The 17,572-nt window shown below is 58.2% G+C and overlaps 1 protein-coding gene across 3 annotated transcripts; it reads right to left on the bottom strand.

The window, feature by feature from the left end:
- Positions 1–274: 274 nt before the first annotated feature.
- Positions 275–15,219, bottom strand: TPRA1 (transmembrane protein adipocyte associated 1). 3 transcript variants are annotated; one of them, XM_047095539.1, is made up of 13 exons: positions 15,118–15,212; positions 14,603–14,894; positions 7,361–7,836; positions 6,988–7,129; positions 6,700–6,832; positions 3,938–4,024; positions 3,766–3,838; positions 3,577–3,656; positions 2,890–3,000; positions 2,699–2,759; positions 2,410–2,512; positions 2,206–2,286; positions 275–949 (listed from the first exon to the last, which is right to left on the bottom strand). In XM_047095539.1, exons 4-13 carry the CDS (start codon positions 7,110–7,112, stop codon positions 706–708), a joined length of 1,098 nt encoding a protein of 365 aa, XP_046951495.1. In that variant the 5' UTR covers positions 7,113–7,129; positions 7,361–7,836; positions 14,603–14,894; positions 15,118–15,212; the 3' UTR covers positions 275–705. The 3 variants fall into 3 exon arrangements, with proteins under 3 accessions (XP_046951495.1, XP_046951494.1, XP_046951496.1); XM_047095538.1 differs by lacking the exon at positions 7,361–7,836 and having other exon boundaries at positions 15,118–15,211; XM_047095540.1 differs by lacking the exons at positions 7,361–7,836; positions 14,603–14,894 and having other exon boundaries at positions 15,118–15,219.
- Between the last annotated feature and the right edge of the window lie 2,353 nt (positions 15,220–17,572).

Below are 17,572 nucleotides of genomic sequence, written 5' to 3'. Positions count from 1 at the left end.
ACAGGGTAGGGAGACAACAGCTCACAGAACCATGATTCTCTTTTCACGTGCGTCTCCTCTGCTCAAAAAGGGGCCTGGGGCAGGGAGCCCTGGGATCCGATTTCCCTCCATGTCCCCAGCAGCCAGCCTGTGCACTGGCCAGTGTTCCTTGGCTGAGCAAACGAAGGGGCCCAGAGCCTCCCAGGGCTGGGGACACAGGACCTGCCAGGACCTCTGTATGTCGCGGGTTCTCGCCCCGGCCCCGGCGCTCCGGCAGAACCTCCACAGCTACACCTTCTGCTCCTTTTGTTTTTTATTAAAAAATAGATCAAGAAAATATCCACACTTCAGCCCACCTGCCAGAGTGGGCTCTGAAGAGGCCAAAGTGCCACGGGGAGGGGACTTTGGAAGGGACGAGGAAGGCCAGACTGGTCCCGGGTGCACAGGCTTTGGAGAAAGGAGACGCCCTCAGCAGGCCCTGGGAGATCAGAGTCTGGGCCATGTCTCTGAGCAGGGTGAGGGCAGGTGGAAGGGGGAGGCGCCCCCCAGCTAGAGCAGAGGTGGCCACAGGCAACGCAGAGGGCAGGACAGGGCCCGCACGGGGCTGCCGCCCACAGAAGGTCCTGCGACCTCGTCCCCCTCCACCAGGGGCTTTGCGCGCCCTGGCCTTCTCTCCAGTCTGCCCTCTGCAGGCCCCAGCAGGCCTTCCTGCCAGGGTGGCCACACTCAGGCGTTGATAGCCTTCCAGCGCTCACTGTCTGTGCTGTTGATGCTGCCAGTGTGGCAGGGCATGGAGGCGATGTCGTCCAGGTAGGCCACCCCTCCGGCCGAGTCGAACTGTGTACTCGCGGCCCCTGCCGCCTCCGGTCCCTCTCGCCGGGCCACCGCGTAAGGCTGGGGCAGGTGCACGTCTGGTTCCTCAGTCTCGTCCACTTGGCATTTGTAGGAGAAGAGGATCTTGGGCTCCGAGCTGGTGGGGAGGACAGAGAGACAGGGAAGCTCCACCGGAGGGTCAAGAAAGGCTTCCTTTTCTGGGCAATAAGGCCTTCGGCCAGGGAATGAGATGCACGAATGGCTGCCTAACCGCCACCCTGGGAGGTCCCCAAGGCTTGGACTCTGGAGTCCAATGGGACTTGTTTTAAAACTCAGCCCGTATGTGAGCTTGGACAAGGACTTCTGCGCCTGTTTCTGTACAACTCTGAGCTCAAGAGGGTAAATGGAAGTAAATTCCGGCCCCGAGGTGCTCCGCAAACACCAGCTGTGACCTCCACCCTTGCAGCTTTATAACCTCTCACTTTGCATTTACCCGGTCCCTCCAGCATCGAGATAACACTGATGGGGAAGCACTGCACCCGATTTGCAAAAAGGAGCCTGAGGCCAGGGAAATAAATACACGTGCAAGGTCCCACACGGATCAGGGTTGGGCTGGGGTCCAATCCAGCCCCTCTCACCCCACCTCTGATGCCCCCACCTCCTCAAACCCAGCAGGTGGGGGAGGGTGAGGTGGCAGGTGGGGGTGGGGGGCAAAACGCCAGCACTCCTGCCACAATAGAGGCCCAGGGTCCAAGCCTCCATCCCACGTGTCCTTAGCATCCTGTCTCCCTGCCACGTGCACCAAAGTGCACCCACCCTACGCTGCACTACAGGCCGGCTTCCCCCAGGCCTGCTCCTCTCCCCAGCCACTCCTAGCTTGAATCCGGGAGCATGGTGACTTGTGTCTCCTTTGTCCCCTGCGGTGTCTGGCGGCTGCAGTGGTGCGGGACACGGAGTAGGTATTCAGTGAATGCTTGCTAAAAGAATTAGCTAATCTACCATAGAACGAAAAGCAGCAAGTGTAGAACAGCGCAGAGCCACTCTCCTGCGGGGAAAGTGTGTATGTCTGTGTGTTGTATATATAACGTGTAACGTGTATACATATATAATGTGCGAATGTATATGCGTGCGTGTAAGCACGTGTGGGAATATACATACACCCTTCATCAGCATCGCCTTCCTGGTATCCGAGCCTGCACCGGGCCGAGGGAGGCTCAGGACCCCGCAGCTGCCGATGCGCAGGCGCAGGAAGCTGGAGGCGCAGTTCCGCCGGCAGCCACAAGGCGGAGCTCACGGCCCTCGAACCACCAGAGGCGGGGTGGCGAGCAGGCAGGCCACCGCCTACCCCTCGGGGCCCACACCCCTTGCCCACACACCCCCCCCCCACCACCCCCCCCGGGTGGGAAGACTCACCCAAAGAAGCCCCGGAGGAAGGCCACGTAGATGAGGGGCGCAAAGAAGCTGAAGTAGAGAAATGTGGTGGCATCTACACAGCTGGGGGGGCAGGAGGAGCGGGTCAGGGAGGGGCCTCCTCTGGGTGGGGCCTCGGCTTGGCCTCCCCCTGCCCACCGCCCCCACAGCCGGGCCAGTAGACACCCTGAACCCCGCCCCACCTACCAGAGCCCCTCGATGATGTCGGCGCAGAGCAGCGCGCTTCCCAGCCCCTGCAGCAGGTTGAGCAGCGCCAGGATGCCCGCATACACGTAGAAGCTCCTCCGTGCTGGGGGGTTGGGGACCGTGAGGTCCTGCCCTTGCCTCCACCCTTCATTCCCAGCGTGTCACCGGAGACCCCTCTGGGCCCCCAGGAGGACTCCCTCCCTGGCACCCACGGCTCTCCGGGAAAAGAGTCAACGCCCCACCCCCCAGGGACCCAGCCCTATCCCAGAGCCACCCACCAGCCGCTTACAAGGCAGGGAGATGCGCTCCTTCAGCGGGGTCTTGGGGAGCACGACCACCAGAGAGTAGACCTGTGGTGACAGAGCAGGGCTGAGAAGGATGCTGGGGACACCAGTACCAAGGCATCCAGTCTCATGCTCTGAGGCTCCTCGGGACCACCCCCAAGGTGCCCAGAAGGGGGGAGGGCACCCTCGGCCTCACCAGGAAGAAGAAGCAGGAGCTGACCAGCCAGAACTGGCGGCCCCCATGCCCATAGATGTTGAAGTCCTCAGCCGACAGGTGGGCATCAGGGTACAGGATCTCCAGTGTCCCCTGCAGGGGCAGGCGGGGGAGGGTCTCGGTCTCCTGCCCACCTGGAAAGCCCCCTCCCTGGGAGCTCCCTCATACAAAGCACCCGGATCTCTCCACCACCCCAAGCCCAGCTCGGCCATCAGAGATCCCCACTCCAGACTGCTCTCTGGCCTCGCCCTGCCCCCTGCCCGCCTCGCTCCACCACCCAGAATAGGCCCAGCCATGGGGCAGGGGACAGAACTGGGCAAAAGGCAGCCCCCACCAGATCTAAGGAAGGAGTCTCTAGATGGACAGCTCTCAGGGTGGTCTGCAAACCCGTATTTTCCCTACCCGGGCTGCTTCTTAAAACAGCAAGTTCTGGGCCTCCTCCCTGCCCCCACCCCAACCTATTGGATTAGAATGGGGGGGGTAAAACCTGCCTTGTTAACAAGCACCCCAAGTAATTCCTGGGGCGCATTTAAAGTTTGAGAACACTGCACCTGATAAACATTCAAACCCTGACCCAGAATCAGGAAGCAGTGGATATGCGGCCCTCAGTGACCCCTGGCCTCCTCCAGGGAGCCCTCATAGCTGCACCTGCCCCACCTCCCCTCTTACCTGGGTGACAGAGTAGGCCAGGGACAGCACTGTGGTGATGGCCAGCACCCGCTTGATGCTTGACTTACTCTCCAGGTGACCTGGAAGAAACATGCTGGTCGGTCAGGGGGAGCCAGCCAGGTGGCCGTGGTGGGGTCGGTGCCCGCTAGGGAGGGACAGGGAGAGCACTGGCCCCAGCCGCACACGCACCAAAGGCAAGGCCCAGGATGACCACACTCAGCTCGATGGCCAACAGGAAGAAGCGGGTAATCTCCCACAGGATCTGGACACAGAGTGGGCAGACTGTCAGCCTGGGGGGCCCAGTCACCCCTCTCCCCAGTGCCCAACATCCCCCCACCCTTGTCAGCAGGCCCGGCCCCACCTTATCAGCAACGGTGGCAGCGTCCGAGGTGCTGACCGTCATGGACACCACGGCCCGGGCGATGCCCACCAGCGCCACTACGAACACCTGGTGGGCAAGAGCGGGGATGCCATTAAGGGGTCAGGGAACGAGGCGTCTGGGAACAGCGGGACTGCAAACCCACATCCCGCCTCTGCAGGAGCCTCTGATTCTTCGAGAACAGAAGGATTCTACGCTAAGAGTTGGGGGTGGGATGTAGGGGGGTGGTGAGATCCTCCGCTGCTGGTGACAGTTCCCTCTCCGGCCTCAGTTTCCTGGCTACACTGGCAGCCTGAGAATGGTGACATTCTTAGGGGTGACATGGTGGGTCCCCGCTGCCTCCTGCCTCTGTGACCTCGGGCCAGGAAGTGCACCTCCGTGCCTCAGTTTCCTTATCTATGAAATGGGGTAAAACTAGCATGCACTGCATTTGATGGCTGGCAGGGGCAAATGGGTAAGTACATGTAGCAGAAGCATGCGTGGCACCCAGTGAAGGCGAGGTGCACGTCGGGCGCTAGCACTGTCATATTAGCGGTTTTATTTCCAAGACACGGGGGATGGGAGGGTGCAGGGAAGAGACATCGAAGACCCTGGGGAGGGCTACTGCACCGGCAGGCGGTGCAAAAGTGCCTGGATTTTGTCACCCCGGTGTCCACTCGCTTCTTCTGGCAACAGCCTCCTCCCTCTCCCTGCTGCTCGCATGGTTCGGGGGGGGGGTGACCCCACCATGCCTGGCTTCAGGGGCTGGCCTGTAGCACAGGGCTGGGCATTCAGCCTATGGCATTCCCTGATTTGGGGATGGCGGGGGATCCCAAGGGAGTCTAGTGAAAGGCACACCCAGGACAGCAGGTGCAGCCACTACGAAAGGAAGCTGAAGAGCGCGCCAGCCTGGACTTGCCGGGCTGCCTGGCTCCAGGAGGGCGAGACTGCTAGAGGCAAGGCCATCAGAGAGACCCAAGCTGACAGGGAGACAGAGACTGTGCCCCCACGGCACTGCCGAGCCCCTGAATCTAGCCATGCCTGAAGCCCTGGGACTTGTCAGTTTCTCAGTCAATATGTTCCCTCCAGCTTCTATGAATTTAATTTTGGTTTTCTGGGATACATACAAACAGGAGAGTCCAGGTACAGGGCCGCCTGAGTGGCCCCGCCAGTTAAGCGTTACAATCATGGTTTTAGCTCAGGTCATGACCTCGTGGTTTGTGGGGTTGAGTCCCAAGACTGGCTCTGTGCTGACAGCGAGGAGCCTGCTTGGGATTCTCTCTCCCTTTCTCTCTGCCCCTCCTCACTTCCTGCCATGCGCGTGCTCTCTCTCAAAATAAACAAATGTAAGAAAAAGAAGAATCCAGACACACACAACAGTCTGTCCTCTGCGCCACAAAAACTGTGTCAGCCTCCTGGGGAGGCTGACCCCAAGATCACAGGAGCGCCCCAGGGTAAAGCAGACCCAGTGCACGTGACGTGAGGAGGGGGGCACTGAGGCACAGAGAGGCCAAGCCACCAGTCCAAGGTCATTCAGCACAGCTGGGGTGTGGAGATAGCCTGAGTCAGCCCTCACCGCTGTCTCCTGAGCTTTCTAGAACAGAGTCCCCAGGAATAAGAGGGCAGTGCTGAGTCCCCTGTCCCTGCGTCGTGTTCCTGGGCATTGGCCTTGGGTCGCTTCTCCCTGCCTGCTCCCCCAGAGAGGGCATCGGTAAGTGATGCTTTAAATAAATGCTTTATCTGTGGAATAAATACTCATCTCTGTAATGAGTCAGAGAGGCAGCGGGAGACAGAAGAGAGCAGGCTTCAACGCCCACCACTGCCTCACAGAGGAGGGGGCTCCAGTCAGCCAGCGACCCCTGGGGCCTCCACCAACGGCCTCCAGGGTTCCACATAGCCTCCCCTGACCCTGCCTGCCCGCTGACAACTCCCCTGCCTGGGAAGCTCTGAGCCAGGCCACAAAGAGGGGGACCAGAGAGCCATTCAGCTCTCAGGCAGTGGTAGCTAAGAGGCCGAGAGAGGGGAGGATTCCAGCCAGTCAGGCCTGAGCTCTGAAGGATGCAGCTGGATGGCCCCACACCTGGAACCCTCACCTGGAAGCCACACCTGGGGCCCACCTTCTCAACCACAGCCCTGCTACCTCTCCCGAGAAGGCCCACACCAAGAGCACTGACTGAGGAGAATTCAGGTTTGCCCAACAGGCAGGAAGAGGTTCCAAAGAGGTCTCAAAGAGTGTGTGGATGGCTGGATGGACAGACGGACAGATGGGGGGGGGGGCCGTGGGCATTTTCCCCCCCAGCCAGTATCTATTCCCCTTCCCTGTAATGATTCCCCACTTTTCTTTCAGGGACCACCACCCTCTTCAGTCCACATAGTCTGGGTGAGTTGACCCCACACCCCAGCGCCAAAGTGCCCCTTTCCCTGCTAGTCACAGTGATTGGCTCGGGGACAAACGGGGACCCAAGGTGGGCCGGTCAGAGGGAATTTCAGGTCCATACTCGCACCGCCAGTAAAGAAGTCCTCTTCCGCTGGCATTGGCAGGGAGGCAGGATGTTAGCTCACGGCTGCTCTTGGCTATCTCTGACACCAGGCAGGGAGAGCCCATCTGAGATAAGGCCAGAGGAGGGCAGAGATGCAGAGAAACAGAGTCCTGATGACATCCGTTAATCCTCTGGATCCAGCCTCGTCTGAAGCTGGCTTTCATTACAGAGGCAGTTGAGAATTCCCTTTTGCACTTATGCCAGTTGGAGTTGGACTGAACTCACCAGGATATAGAAGGTGATAAAAATGGGGCTGGAGGTGACGCGGATCTTGGCCCGAGCGAACGGAAGCTTCCAAAGCAGGAAGATGAAGAAAAGCACATTGGGGACGAGCAGCAAGACGTCCCAGTACCGGACCCTAGCAGACGGGCAGAGAAGCCAGCTGACTGGCAAGGCTCTGTCTGCACCCATCCCCCTCCGCAGCCCGTCATGCACACGCACGCACCCCCGCACACACGGGGGAAACCCACTCACACACAGCCAGTCGGCCCGGCAGGGCCACGGCTGCCTCACCTGGAGGTGCCAATATCCTCATAGAGCAGCAGCAGACAGCGATGTGGCACGCTGATGTTGGGCGCCACGGGCGGGGGCGGGGCTGTGCTCCCATTGGCCCGAAACACCTCCTCCAGGGCGTCCATCCCGCCAGCAGCTGGCCCTGCGGGAGGGAGAGCCCCAGCGTGAGCAGCGCAGGAGCTGCGTGGCCCGGGGTCTCTGGTCTCAGGTTCCCAGTGGAACCCAAGAGGGCCGCCTACAGTGGGCCTGCGGACAGCTCCCCCACCCAGCAGGGGGAGGGCGGGCTGTGGCTCCTGCGCGTGCCAGAGCACAACCCCCAGACAGGGGCCCGGTGACCCCAACAGTAAATGCCACCCCACTGATGGAGCCTTACCGTGAGCCTGGCACAGCAGCGCAAGCTACTCGGCACGACCTCAGTTCATCCTGCCAGTCCCGGGGGGCCCCGGGGACAGACAGAGAACAGAGGGGCTAGGAGCCAGAGTTCTTGGCCCCTCTGTGCCTGCTTCGTCCTGCCCTTGCAACGCGGTAATGACTGACGGCATCCACCCCGGGAGGCTAAGTGGTGCCAGGCGCCTCCTACGACCCACACACGTGCAGTCCCCAGAGTCCGCGAGCTGCACTTCCTCCCTGCACGCAGATGCAGAGCCGACTTCGAGGCAATCACACGGCCACCAGGCGCCAGAGTGGGGCATCAGGCACACCTCAGGTGGCCCACGGCCCTCATCAGCCTCTGCTGCCACCCTGGAAAGGCAGATGCAAATCTGGGGGGACGTGCATTGTGCCTGGAAGCTGCACAGGTGTCCAAGTGGAGAAGGGAGGGAAGGAGATGTCCTGCAGAGGGCGCTGTGTCTGCAAAGGCAGGAACGGGGGCTGCTGTAGAGTCGGCAGGTGGGCCCGCAGACAAGCGTCTCCCAATGACAGCTTAAGACCCCAGCCTGGAGGTGCCTGGGTGGCTCTGTCGGTTGAGGTCCGACTGCAGCTCAGGTCATAATTTCATGGTTCTTGAGTTTGAGCCCTGCATCGGGCTCGCTGCTGTCAGCGCAGAGCCCACTTTGGATCCTCTGGCTCCCTCTCTCTTTTCTCTCTCTCTCTCTCTCTCTCTCTTTCTCCCTCAAAAATGAATAAATAGGTAAAAACAAACATTAAAAAAAAAAAGAAGAAGAAAAGAAAAAGAGTCCAGCCGGTGGCCGGGAACCCTGGGAACTGTCCTGGACAAAGCAGGCTCCCAGGTCACTGGGCTCTCAGGGACAGGAGCAGAGGGGCTGGGCCCACACTGTTGGCAGCAGGGATTTCCTCAGGGAGCTCAGGGGGCCCAGGGCATGTGAGCGAGGTGTGTGTGGCCCGGGCACCAGGACGTAACAGATGCCAGCATGAAAACGAATACTTGAACACACAGGGCCTGATGGCCTGGCGTCTCCACTTCTGGGTACATTTATAATAGCCCCAGGCTAGCAACAGCCCAAATGCCCACCATCAGCAGCGGGCACACGTATATGGCGGCGTCGGTATAAGCAGCAGAACAGAAAGAGAAACTACTGTTACCAGCAGTAACACGAAAGGGCCTCACAGATACGGTGCTGAGCAGAGCCAGCCACAAGAGTGGATATGCTGCTGCCTGACCCTGTGCAAAGATCTAGGCGAGGGTCACCTTTGTGGAGGACGGAGGGCGTAGTGGTGGGGGGAGGAACACCAGCTTCCGGCGCTTGATCGGGGGGGGGGGGGGGGGGCGCATGTACACAGGCGTGTTCACCCTGTCAGAATCCACTGAGTCGCATCTAGGATCTGTGTGCTTTTCTGCACGGGTTACACGTCAGTAAGTTTTAAAAAATTAGAAAGATGCATTCTGTTTCCACCCCGAGAGTGCAGATCTCACACTCAGCCAGGGGCAGCCCAGGACGCTCAGCACCCTGTTAGCAAGGATCGGTGGCCCCTGAACGACGGGCCAAAGGCAAGGGCTGGAGGGGATACAGGGACATCCCTGCTACCTATCCAGGCCATGAAACGGGAGCACTGCCTCTGGCTGAAAGGGAGAGGAGACTGAGGCAGGTGGGCTGAGACCATCCTCCTCCATCCCTCTCTCCAACAGGCCACTCGCTGCCTGTGGATCACATCCCCATTGGCAACTCGAGGCCAAACCAACAGGGCAAACATATGCCCGACACACAGTAGGTCCAAAGAAAGGGTGAGTTCTTCGTGCATTTTCCACCCGCAGCAGCAGCACCTACCGCGAGCCAGGGAGGAATCTGGGTGTTGGGCCACACTTCCCCTTTGTTCTAGGAGGGGAGGCAGCCAGCCAGCATGAAAACTGCGTTACGAAGCAAACTTCTCCTAGAGATAAAGGCTCAGAGAAGAAAACGGAGGAGTGGAGTGGAACAACGGGTAACACAGTAGAGACTACCAGGGTCCCCAGCATCCACCCTTCCCTTTAGCACTGGAGCCCATAGCTCACACAAGGCTGCCCAGAACAAAGGCTATTTTCTAAGCTTCCCTTGCCACTGGCTATGGCCCCTCGATCAACTTTTATCCAATTGTAAATGAACAGTTAATTTAATGAGTTTGTCAATTTCAGGCCAAGCACTTCTCCTTTCCCACTGCCTGAAATAGGGATGTGGTGGCAGGAGCAACAGCAGCCATCTTACACCACGAGACGGAAGCCATGGCTTGAGGAGAGAGCAGTAAGAAAAAGCATCTGGGTCCCACACCCAATAGGCCTCCATGCATATCCTGAACGGCTTGCACGCAGACTGTCACGCGACATGCAGGAATAATCTTCTATCTTGTTGTCTCGACCTTTGTTTCAACAGCTAAGGCAGAATCCCAATGAATATAAAGAGGTGCTGCTTTGGACTGGGTCATCAGACAACCCAGTGCCTTCTGCACTAGATCTAACTAATCGAGAAGCAGGCAGACTTGGAAAAATCTGGACAGAGAGCATAACTGCGAGAGAACAATGAATGGAAACACCGTGAGATACAAACAGGCCTGGCCTGTTCAAAGGGCAAAAAGCAGGCCAGTGTGGCTGGAGGTGATCAGAAAGGCTGGCAGGGCCAGGTCACTGGGGGCCATATGACCACATGCAATGCGATTTCATTCTAAATGCAATGAGAAGCATGTCACGAAGGCAGGGGACAGGATCCCCTTTCCACTCAGGCTGCCGTGGAAAACGGACTGGAGCGGGGGCAGAGTGGAGCCCCTGTACCAGTGCAGGCAGGAGGGCGTGGCTGCAGTGGGGGTGGAGTGGAGGAATTGGGATACCTTCGGGAGGGTTGGCCGACCTGACCTCCCCACGGACACATGGAGGGAACGAGGGAAGACAGGAAGGATGTGGTGGCTTCTGGCCTGAGCCACTGGATATGCTGTTAATGTGGCCCCACCAAACACTGCTCCCTTGTCCCTAGCTGACAAAGTGCTGTTCTCGTCCAGGCCCCCTCCACGATGCCCTGCTGAACAGGCAGGGACCCCTCTCCCGGGCCACAAGCTGAACTAATTACTACTGGCCAGTGGCTTTGGGGTCGGGGCAGTGTGGAACAGGACCAGGCACTTGGGCCGTGTGCAGGGGTGCTCCAGTTTGACACAGGGACTGCGGGGGAAGGGTGCTATGATGTTTTTATAGACAGGGGCCAAGGCTGCCAATGTCCCGCAACATGGGGGACGGTCCACCAAATGGATAATCGTCCTCACCTTTGCCAACAGTGCCCCGAAGGGAGGCTCTGGTCAAAGTCAAGAAGGGTGTTCTCCTTGTTGGTGGCCAGTTCAGGCCAGGGCATGTGATGCCACACGGGGGAAGTCTCCCAAGAAACGTTTTCATTCCTGAGCACCCGAAACTTTGAAGGAGGAAAGCCCCTTGTTTGCACCCGCATGTGGCTGTTGAGGGTATGACGTCTGAACTGCAGCCATGCTGAACACGGGGAGGTTACTGCTGGCAGGGGGTGTGCCGGCCCCCTCAAGACTTCTCGTGACCTGAGATGATGACTTTTAAGTGACTGGAGTTGAAGGAGAGAGATTCTGCAGCCCCCTCCGCCCCACTCACCACTCCCTGGTCCCAGCAGCAAACTTCTGGTCCCAGCAGCCTGATACCAGCTCTGGCCTAGGACAGAGTGTCAAGCAGCCCCAGGAGGGGCAGGCCTGGGAGAGCAGGCCAAGCTCCCAGCAGCCGCCGGGAAGCTGAGAGTTCCTTGTGAAGGGATGGGGATCCTAGTCCCCAGTGGGGATGAACAGGGCCAAGGAGCAGGAGGGCCGGATAGAGAGTCTGAAGGGGGAAGCGTCACTTGGTTTTGCCTGTCCAGCGCCCCATTTTCCTAAGGGGGAGCCTCACCTTCCCCAGTCTCTGCCCATGAAGTTTGGGTACAGCAGACTGTACCACAGCTCCAAGGAACGTGCACGGGATCTAAGCCCGGCCAGTCGGGATGCTCCCCTGCCCCGACCAATGAGCATCAGCCCTGAGACTTTTGCTATAGTTGTTCGGAACAGATGGGCTTTCTGCTAAAAGCAGTACGCCAGGGCTGTCCCACTTTGACCCTGCACATGGATACCCACCCGAGAATAAAGCCAACTTCGAGGAATATAGAGCCGAGAGACAGATGGAAATACATCCCGGAGACAGAACAACCTCATGCGAGCCCCTGGATCTGACCACACCTGAAGTTCATCCTACCCCTGGACTTTCTTTTGAGTTTTAAATCCCACAAATTCCTTTCTCTGCTTAGGTCTGGTGGAGTCTGATTTCTCTCCTGTACTACTGAAAAACTTCCGGCTAACACACGTTATGGAGTTGGGCAGATCCGGGTTGCACTTCTGGCCCTGCCGCGTACTTGCTCCGTGACCCTGCGTGAGTCGTTTCTCCTCTCTGAGCGTCACAGGGACAATAACACTTACCCGACAAAGGTGCTGAGGATCAGACAAGGACAGAGAAGCAAAGGTCTACAAAAGGTAACATAAAGGTAATTGTTGCTTTCCGCCCCCTCCACCCCCAGAGGAGGGCTTGGGGTGTAGAGGAAAGAAGGATTTGGTTCCAAGTCCAAGGGCCCCTTTGCAAGCACTGCTGGCTGTGGGGTGATGAAGGAGAACGACATCCACTGCTCCCCACCAGTGCCCCTGCTGACTCTGCTACGACAGCACAGAACACTCGCTGAGCCCTCCCAGCCCTACAAGGGAAGTACTTCTGTTACCCCCACCGTACAAAGCTCAGGGCCAGCGAGCTGCCTGCGACGTAATCTGTCTCCAGTGCCCAGGCCCTCAAGTGGCAACTTGCCAAGGGCCCCTCTCCAGGCATTGATCTCTCCACCTGTAGATGAAAGGCTTCATCTAGAGCTGTGCTTCTCAGAACTGAGCACTGTGCACAGGCAGGTTCTGATCCGCAGGCCCGGGGCCCGGCTGACAGTCCTCAACGCTAACCCCTGCGGCGCTGCTGGTCAGAGAACCACAGCTGGGTCATGAGGCTGTTGGCCACACCAGAATTGCCACTATGGGTCAAAGCTTACAAATCAACTGAGGCAATGATAAAAAATGAAACAACCACGCACACTACCTGGAGACAGAGGACTTTACGTGTGGTGACACACTTAACTAACACAGCAGCCCCTAAATGAGAGGGAACTACTTTGTACCCATTGTACAGAGGGGGAAAGGAGAGGCACAGAAGGGGTGAGTCACTGGCTCTACATTCTCCTCCCCCTACCGTGGGTAAGCTCCTGGCCTCAGAGGCAGAAGTCTTGGTGGTGACAGACAAGGAAGGGGACTGCAGGCTCAGGAAATGGGGGACAGCGGGACAGGAGACAGTGGGAAGGCCGGCTGAGGGCAGGGGGCAGTAGGGGTGGAGCCCAGACTAGAGAGGGGAATTCTTAGAGGACTTTCTGGGATGCTTGAGTAGCCTAAGGCAACCCCAAGCCTCTCAGGCCCAGGGAAACTGGGACAGACTTGTCTTCCACCTGGGAGGGACTTTCCTGACCTTGTTAACATTCTAGAGGCCATCATCCCACTCACCACTTGGGCCTCCAGTTCCGTCCCTTCCTCTGTGGCCAGCCTATGGGGCAGGATGCCAGGCTGGCTCCAGTCATGCAGTGCCAGACCTGCTATGAGCCCCTGGATGGGATTTTCCCTTCTCTGGGCCTCAGCTTTCCCATCTGTGCATTGGGATTGACCAGGGCTGGATGGAAAACTCTAGGGAAGACAGAGAGCCCCGAGCGTAAGAGAGAGGCTATGCCTCATAGTTGCTGTCACGCCCCTCGGGGCTTCTGACCTCTAGCAGATTGCTGAGCTTCTAAACCCTAGAACCAAAACAAAATGAGAAGGCTCCAGAGGACAGACGCCAACCCCTTATCTTTCATCCTTGGGGGTGGGGAGGTGGACACCAGTCTGAGACACACTGCCAGCAGCCCAGGCAGGAGCCCCTGGGAGGATGGGAAGCCCTGGGCCCCTTCCCTCATCTGTCAAAGCCCAATCTGATCTGACCCCTGCCTTCTGCTCTGCCTCATTCCCTTCCATTCTCTAGCCCCTGGCTTCCACCTTGTTCTCCAAGCTGTTAAGCGTCCTCCTACCTCAGGGCCTTGGTGCTTGCTCCTCTCCTGCATCATCTCCTCACGTGGCCCACTTCCTCAGGGCGCTCCTTAACCATCTCTCACGACTGGCCCGCCCTGTGTTTTCTTTACAGCACTTCATTTGAAGTGGCCCCAGCTGCGTGTTTATGTGTTTACTGGCTGCCCATCCCAGGCGCGCTCATGACCCAATCCCCTAGAATAGCGCCTGGCACAGAATTAAGTTCTCACCAAAATGTTACAATGTGGACAGATGAATCTCCAGCAGAGTGTGGCCAAGCCCTTCTGGGGAGCTGGAGAAGGATCGCTGGGAGGACCCCACAGCCTCATCCCCACTACAGAGGCAGAAGGCAAAATCGCTCTCCACCCTCCATCCCCCCATCCGGTGGAAGCGGTCTCTGAGCCTCCCAGACGGTCCTTGATGCAACAGCAGCCCCGGCCTTATAAGCAACACCTCCTGCTGTGGAAGCAGGTCCTGTCACGCTGTTTGTAGGTGGGGACACAGGCCCAGATGCGGGGCCACTTGGCCTAGATCTCCTCCTACACAGCCTCAAGCCCCAGGGTCCACCAGCCCTGTTCGATGGCCAGCCCCGGGCCTGTGCAGCCCTGTGTGTCCTCATTCCCCCTCGCAGAGGGCTCAGCCGCCCCATCCCATCTACGGGCCTCCCAATTACCCGTCCCCTCTTCCCGTGAGTCCTCACCCAGGGGCCCCTGGCCCTCTGAAACTTCCCCAAGGGGGTCCTCTGAGAGTGTGCCGTGAGCGGGAAGGGGTCATTCCGAAAGGAAGGAACGGCGACAGGTGGGCCCCAGGTCCAGCTGTGGGGATGGGGGTGGGGGTCCCGATCAGCTCCTCGCTCTCCCGCAGCTGTCGCGGGGAGTCACTATGGGCACCCGGGCTCTGGGAGCTCCCTGACAGAGAGGGACTGTAGGTGCGGCGGAGGCCGGGAGGCGTCCCTGGAGCGCCGGTCCCAGGCGCGGCAGAGGGAGGGGGGCACCCAGCCCCGCGGCAGGGCTTCCGGACGCGCAGCGATGGGGCTCCCCGTCCAGGTGTGGCGGGAAAGAGGAGAGGATCCCCTCCTTACCTGAGGGTCCCGGGCCGTGCTCAGCCCCCGCCGCCCGGGCCGCTCATCCACCACCGCAGGGTGCGCAGACCCCGCCAGGCCCCGGGACTCCGGCCTCCAGCGCCCCTGGCAGGCAGCAAGGCCAGGGAACGTCGCGCAAGAGCCGGGGGCAGCCGGCTCCGCGGAAATGGGGAATCAGCGGGAAAGGGGAAACGCGGTCAGCGCGCCGGGCCCACCGGCCCCCAGGACACCACACAGCCCTTCCCGGCAGCGGCGACCAGATGGCAGGCGCGTCCTTTTCGTTCAGCCAAAACTGCAAAAACAACCACAGCCCCTACTTATAGCCCTCAGGCCCGCCCCCAGCCCCCAGAAGCCTATAGAAATGGAGTTACATCAAAAAGAAGGCGCAAGCCGCGGAAGAAGCCAATCAGATCCCTAAGAGGCGGGGCGACCCGCTGACCTCTTAAAGAGACAGCAAGAGGGCGTTGCGGGGGAGGGAAGCAGCTTCGGGGTAGGGAAGCTGCTACGTATCTCACCCTGAAGGCTGCCAGGATCGCGGACCCGAGAACTGAGGACGCTGCCCCCCTTTGGCCCCTGCTCCTGCCCCAGCTGTCAGCAGCTGTCAACAGACCCGCTCGCTCCAGCCAGTGCTCCTCCTCTGGGGCCCGGACGCGGCCGGACCGTCCAGGGAGGAGCCTCCGTGGACCTCCCCCTCGCGTGCTGCAGCCTCGGGCGCCCCTCAGCGGCAGTCTTGCCTGGTGACCTTTGGTCACCTGGCTGGGGAAGGAAGGGTAGGGACAGCCCCTCCCCCTCTCCCGGAACGACGCGTTTCCACAGCATGCCACGCTGCCCCTACGTCCACCATCAAAGCGCTCTGGCATTATTGAGCACCAATCGGGTTTCAGGCACTAATTTTCACAACAACCTTGCAGGGCGGTTATTAACAGCCGCCTATTCAGAAGAGGAACCTGCGGCTTAGAGACGTTAAATAACTTGTCCAGAGCCATACAACTAGGAAGTCAAGACGCCCGGGGTTTGAAATGCCCCTCCTCTCATCTCTGACTTCAACAGGTCTTCAGGCAATCTCCTCTGGGAAGCCTTCCCTGATTGCCCCATCTTTGCCGTGTTCACTCCTGCCTCTCCTCTGCTGGCCCTGCGTGGTTTGGCCCCTCCTGCGTCTGAGTCACCGTTTCCCACCTAACCCCTCCTCATTCAGCGTGTTCAAGCCACGGTGCTTTCTGTTTCTCTTCCTTAAATATACCAAACTTGTCCCTGCCTCCCACTCTTTGCATCTGTCCTGTCTGGCTGGCTCCTTGTCACGTGACCTCCTTGACACCCTAGCTAAAGTAGCTGTGCAGTCTCTCACATAATGCCCCTTTATTTCCCTCCAAGCACCATCTCTCGAACATGATTATATTCATTTACTTGCTTCCTAGTTCATCAGCCACCCTCCACTAGAATGTCAATGTCATGAGGACAAAACCATGTTTGTCACTTTCTTTGCAATATCCTGAGGCTGACTCGGTGCCTGGTGCAAGTTGTAGACACCCACTCATCACGGTAACCTCAGGACACACACCCAGTGATAAGACGGTCACTTCACAGTTGGGCTGGAATGAGATGGACCCCGTTCTTCTAAAACAGGAGAAGGTTGGGAAGTCACCACCTCGTGACCATTTGGGATTCGGTTTGTCTGGGACTTTCCCAGCTTGGACTGTGGTCAGTGTGCACAGTTTCTGTATTGGCCAGGAGGGGCTGTGCCCAAGCTGATGCCTGCCTTCCTGAATGGGCTACGGGGAGTCACAGTCCATTCCTAGAGTTGCCAGGAAGCTAAGAAAAGAACTTCATCACTGCTCACGTTTAATTAGCTAAAACAAGTCCTAGGCCACTCCTCACCTCCAGGGGGCAGGAAAACTTCCCTCCTACCATGTTCCAGGAAGAAGAAATGGAGTATCTGTGACCAGGCTAAAAGACCACCCTCCATCTTTATCTTTATGTGTGTGTGTGTTTTTAAGACAGTACAGACTTCCGGGGCAGGCAGTTTGCTATTATCATTGCAACGCACAATTCTGCATTCTATACCCTGGGTTTGGGGCCTTGCGTGTATGTTTCTGCAGGATTTCCAAGGGTATCTGTTTCGTGCCCTCCTCTTCAGGGCAGAATCAGGATCTTATTCACTGTGGTATCCCCTACATACAGGACAGAGTGGAGCATTAGCGAAGTTCAAGAAGTGGTAGTTTAACAAAGATCAGACTCCCAAGTTCTGTTCCTTGTCCTACACTGGGCTCAGGGGTGGTCATCCTCTCTAGGCCATGGCTGCTACAGAACGGGGATCCCTGAAAGCAATGGAAATCTCAAAACAACAGAAACAACATGACTCCTCTGCTGTCAGAAGAAAAGTCTGTACAATTGTCATATAACTGTCGAGGCCAAAGGAGCAGCCAGGAAGGCTGGAAAGATCTCTGGGATATACGTACTCAGTAGTTGGCAGAATGCCCATGTTGGTTCCTTGGTCTGTGTGAGGAGAGTTTTCTCAGAGGTGAAGGTCAAGTGAAAGCCCCTGAAACTTGCCTCCTACCCACCTAGCTTAGCCAAGATAATAAGTAAAAAACAAAAACAAAAACAAAAACAAAAAAAAACAATATCACATGGCAGGGGAAATGCAGAGATTAGTGCTACCCATGGAGACCTAAAGCATCTGGAGTTGGGGATGGACCCCATCGTATCCCTATTTAATTCATCAGTCTGATCTTTAAAAAATACAGAAAATGCTGGTGGATTGCTACAAACTCAACCAAGTAGTAGCCCCAATTACAGCTTCCGTGCTGGTGTCCTTGCTAGCGTGGATCAGCACGGCCTCAGGGACCCAGAGGCTGGCCTTCTATTTGACCACTCATATCAGGAACCATTGACATTCACAGGGAAGGACAGCCATTCACATTTATGGTCTTGCCCCAGGCCAGTGGTCACTCTCCCACCTTTGTCATGCGG

This window comes from Lynx rufus, unplaced genomic scaffold, assembly GCF_022079265.1.
Source record: "Lynx rufus isolate CCGP_SWC_20201006 ecotype Redwood Valley unplaced genomic scaffold, mLynRuf1.p SCAF_4, whole genome shotgun sequence".
NCBI classification, from domain to species: Eukaryota; Metazoa; Chordata; class Mammalia; order Carnivora; family Felidae; genus Lynx; species Lynx rufus.
The sequence above is the reverse complement of the archived record's forward strand: the minus strand, read 5'-3'. Positions and strand labels throughout refer to the sequence as shown.

Coding starts and splice junctions, on each gene's coding strand:
- TPRA1 (XM_047095540.1), bottom strand. CDS start 7,112: ATGGACGCCCTGGAGGAGGTGTTTCGGGCCAATGGGAGCACAGCCCCG. Junction 3,001..3,576: donor TGGCCTACTCTGTCACCCAG/GTAAGAGGGGAG, acceptor CTGCCCCTGCAG/GGGACACTGGAGATCCTGTA. Junction 950..2,205: donor TTCCTCCGGGGCTTCTTTGG/GTGAGTCTTCCC, acceptor CCTCCCCACCAG/CTCGGAGCCCAAGATCCTCT.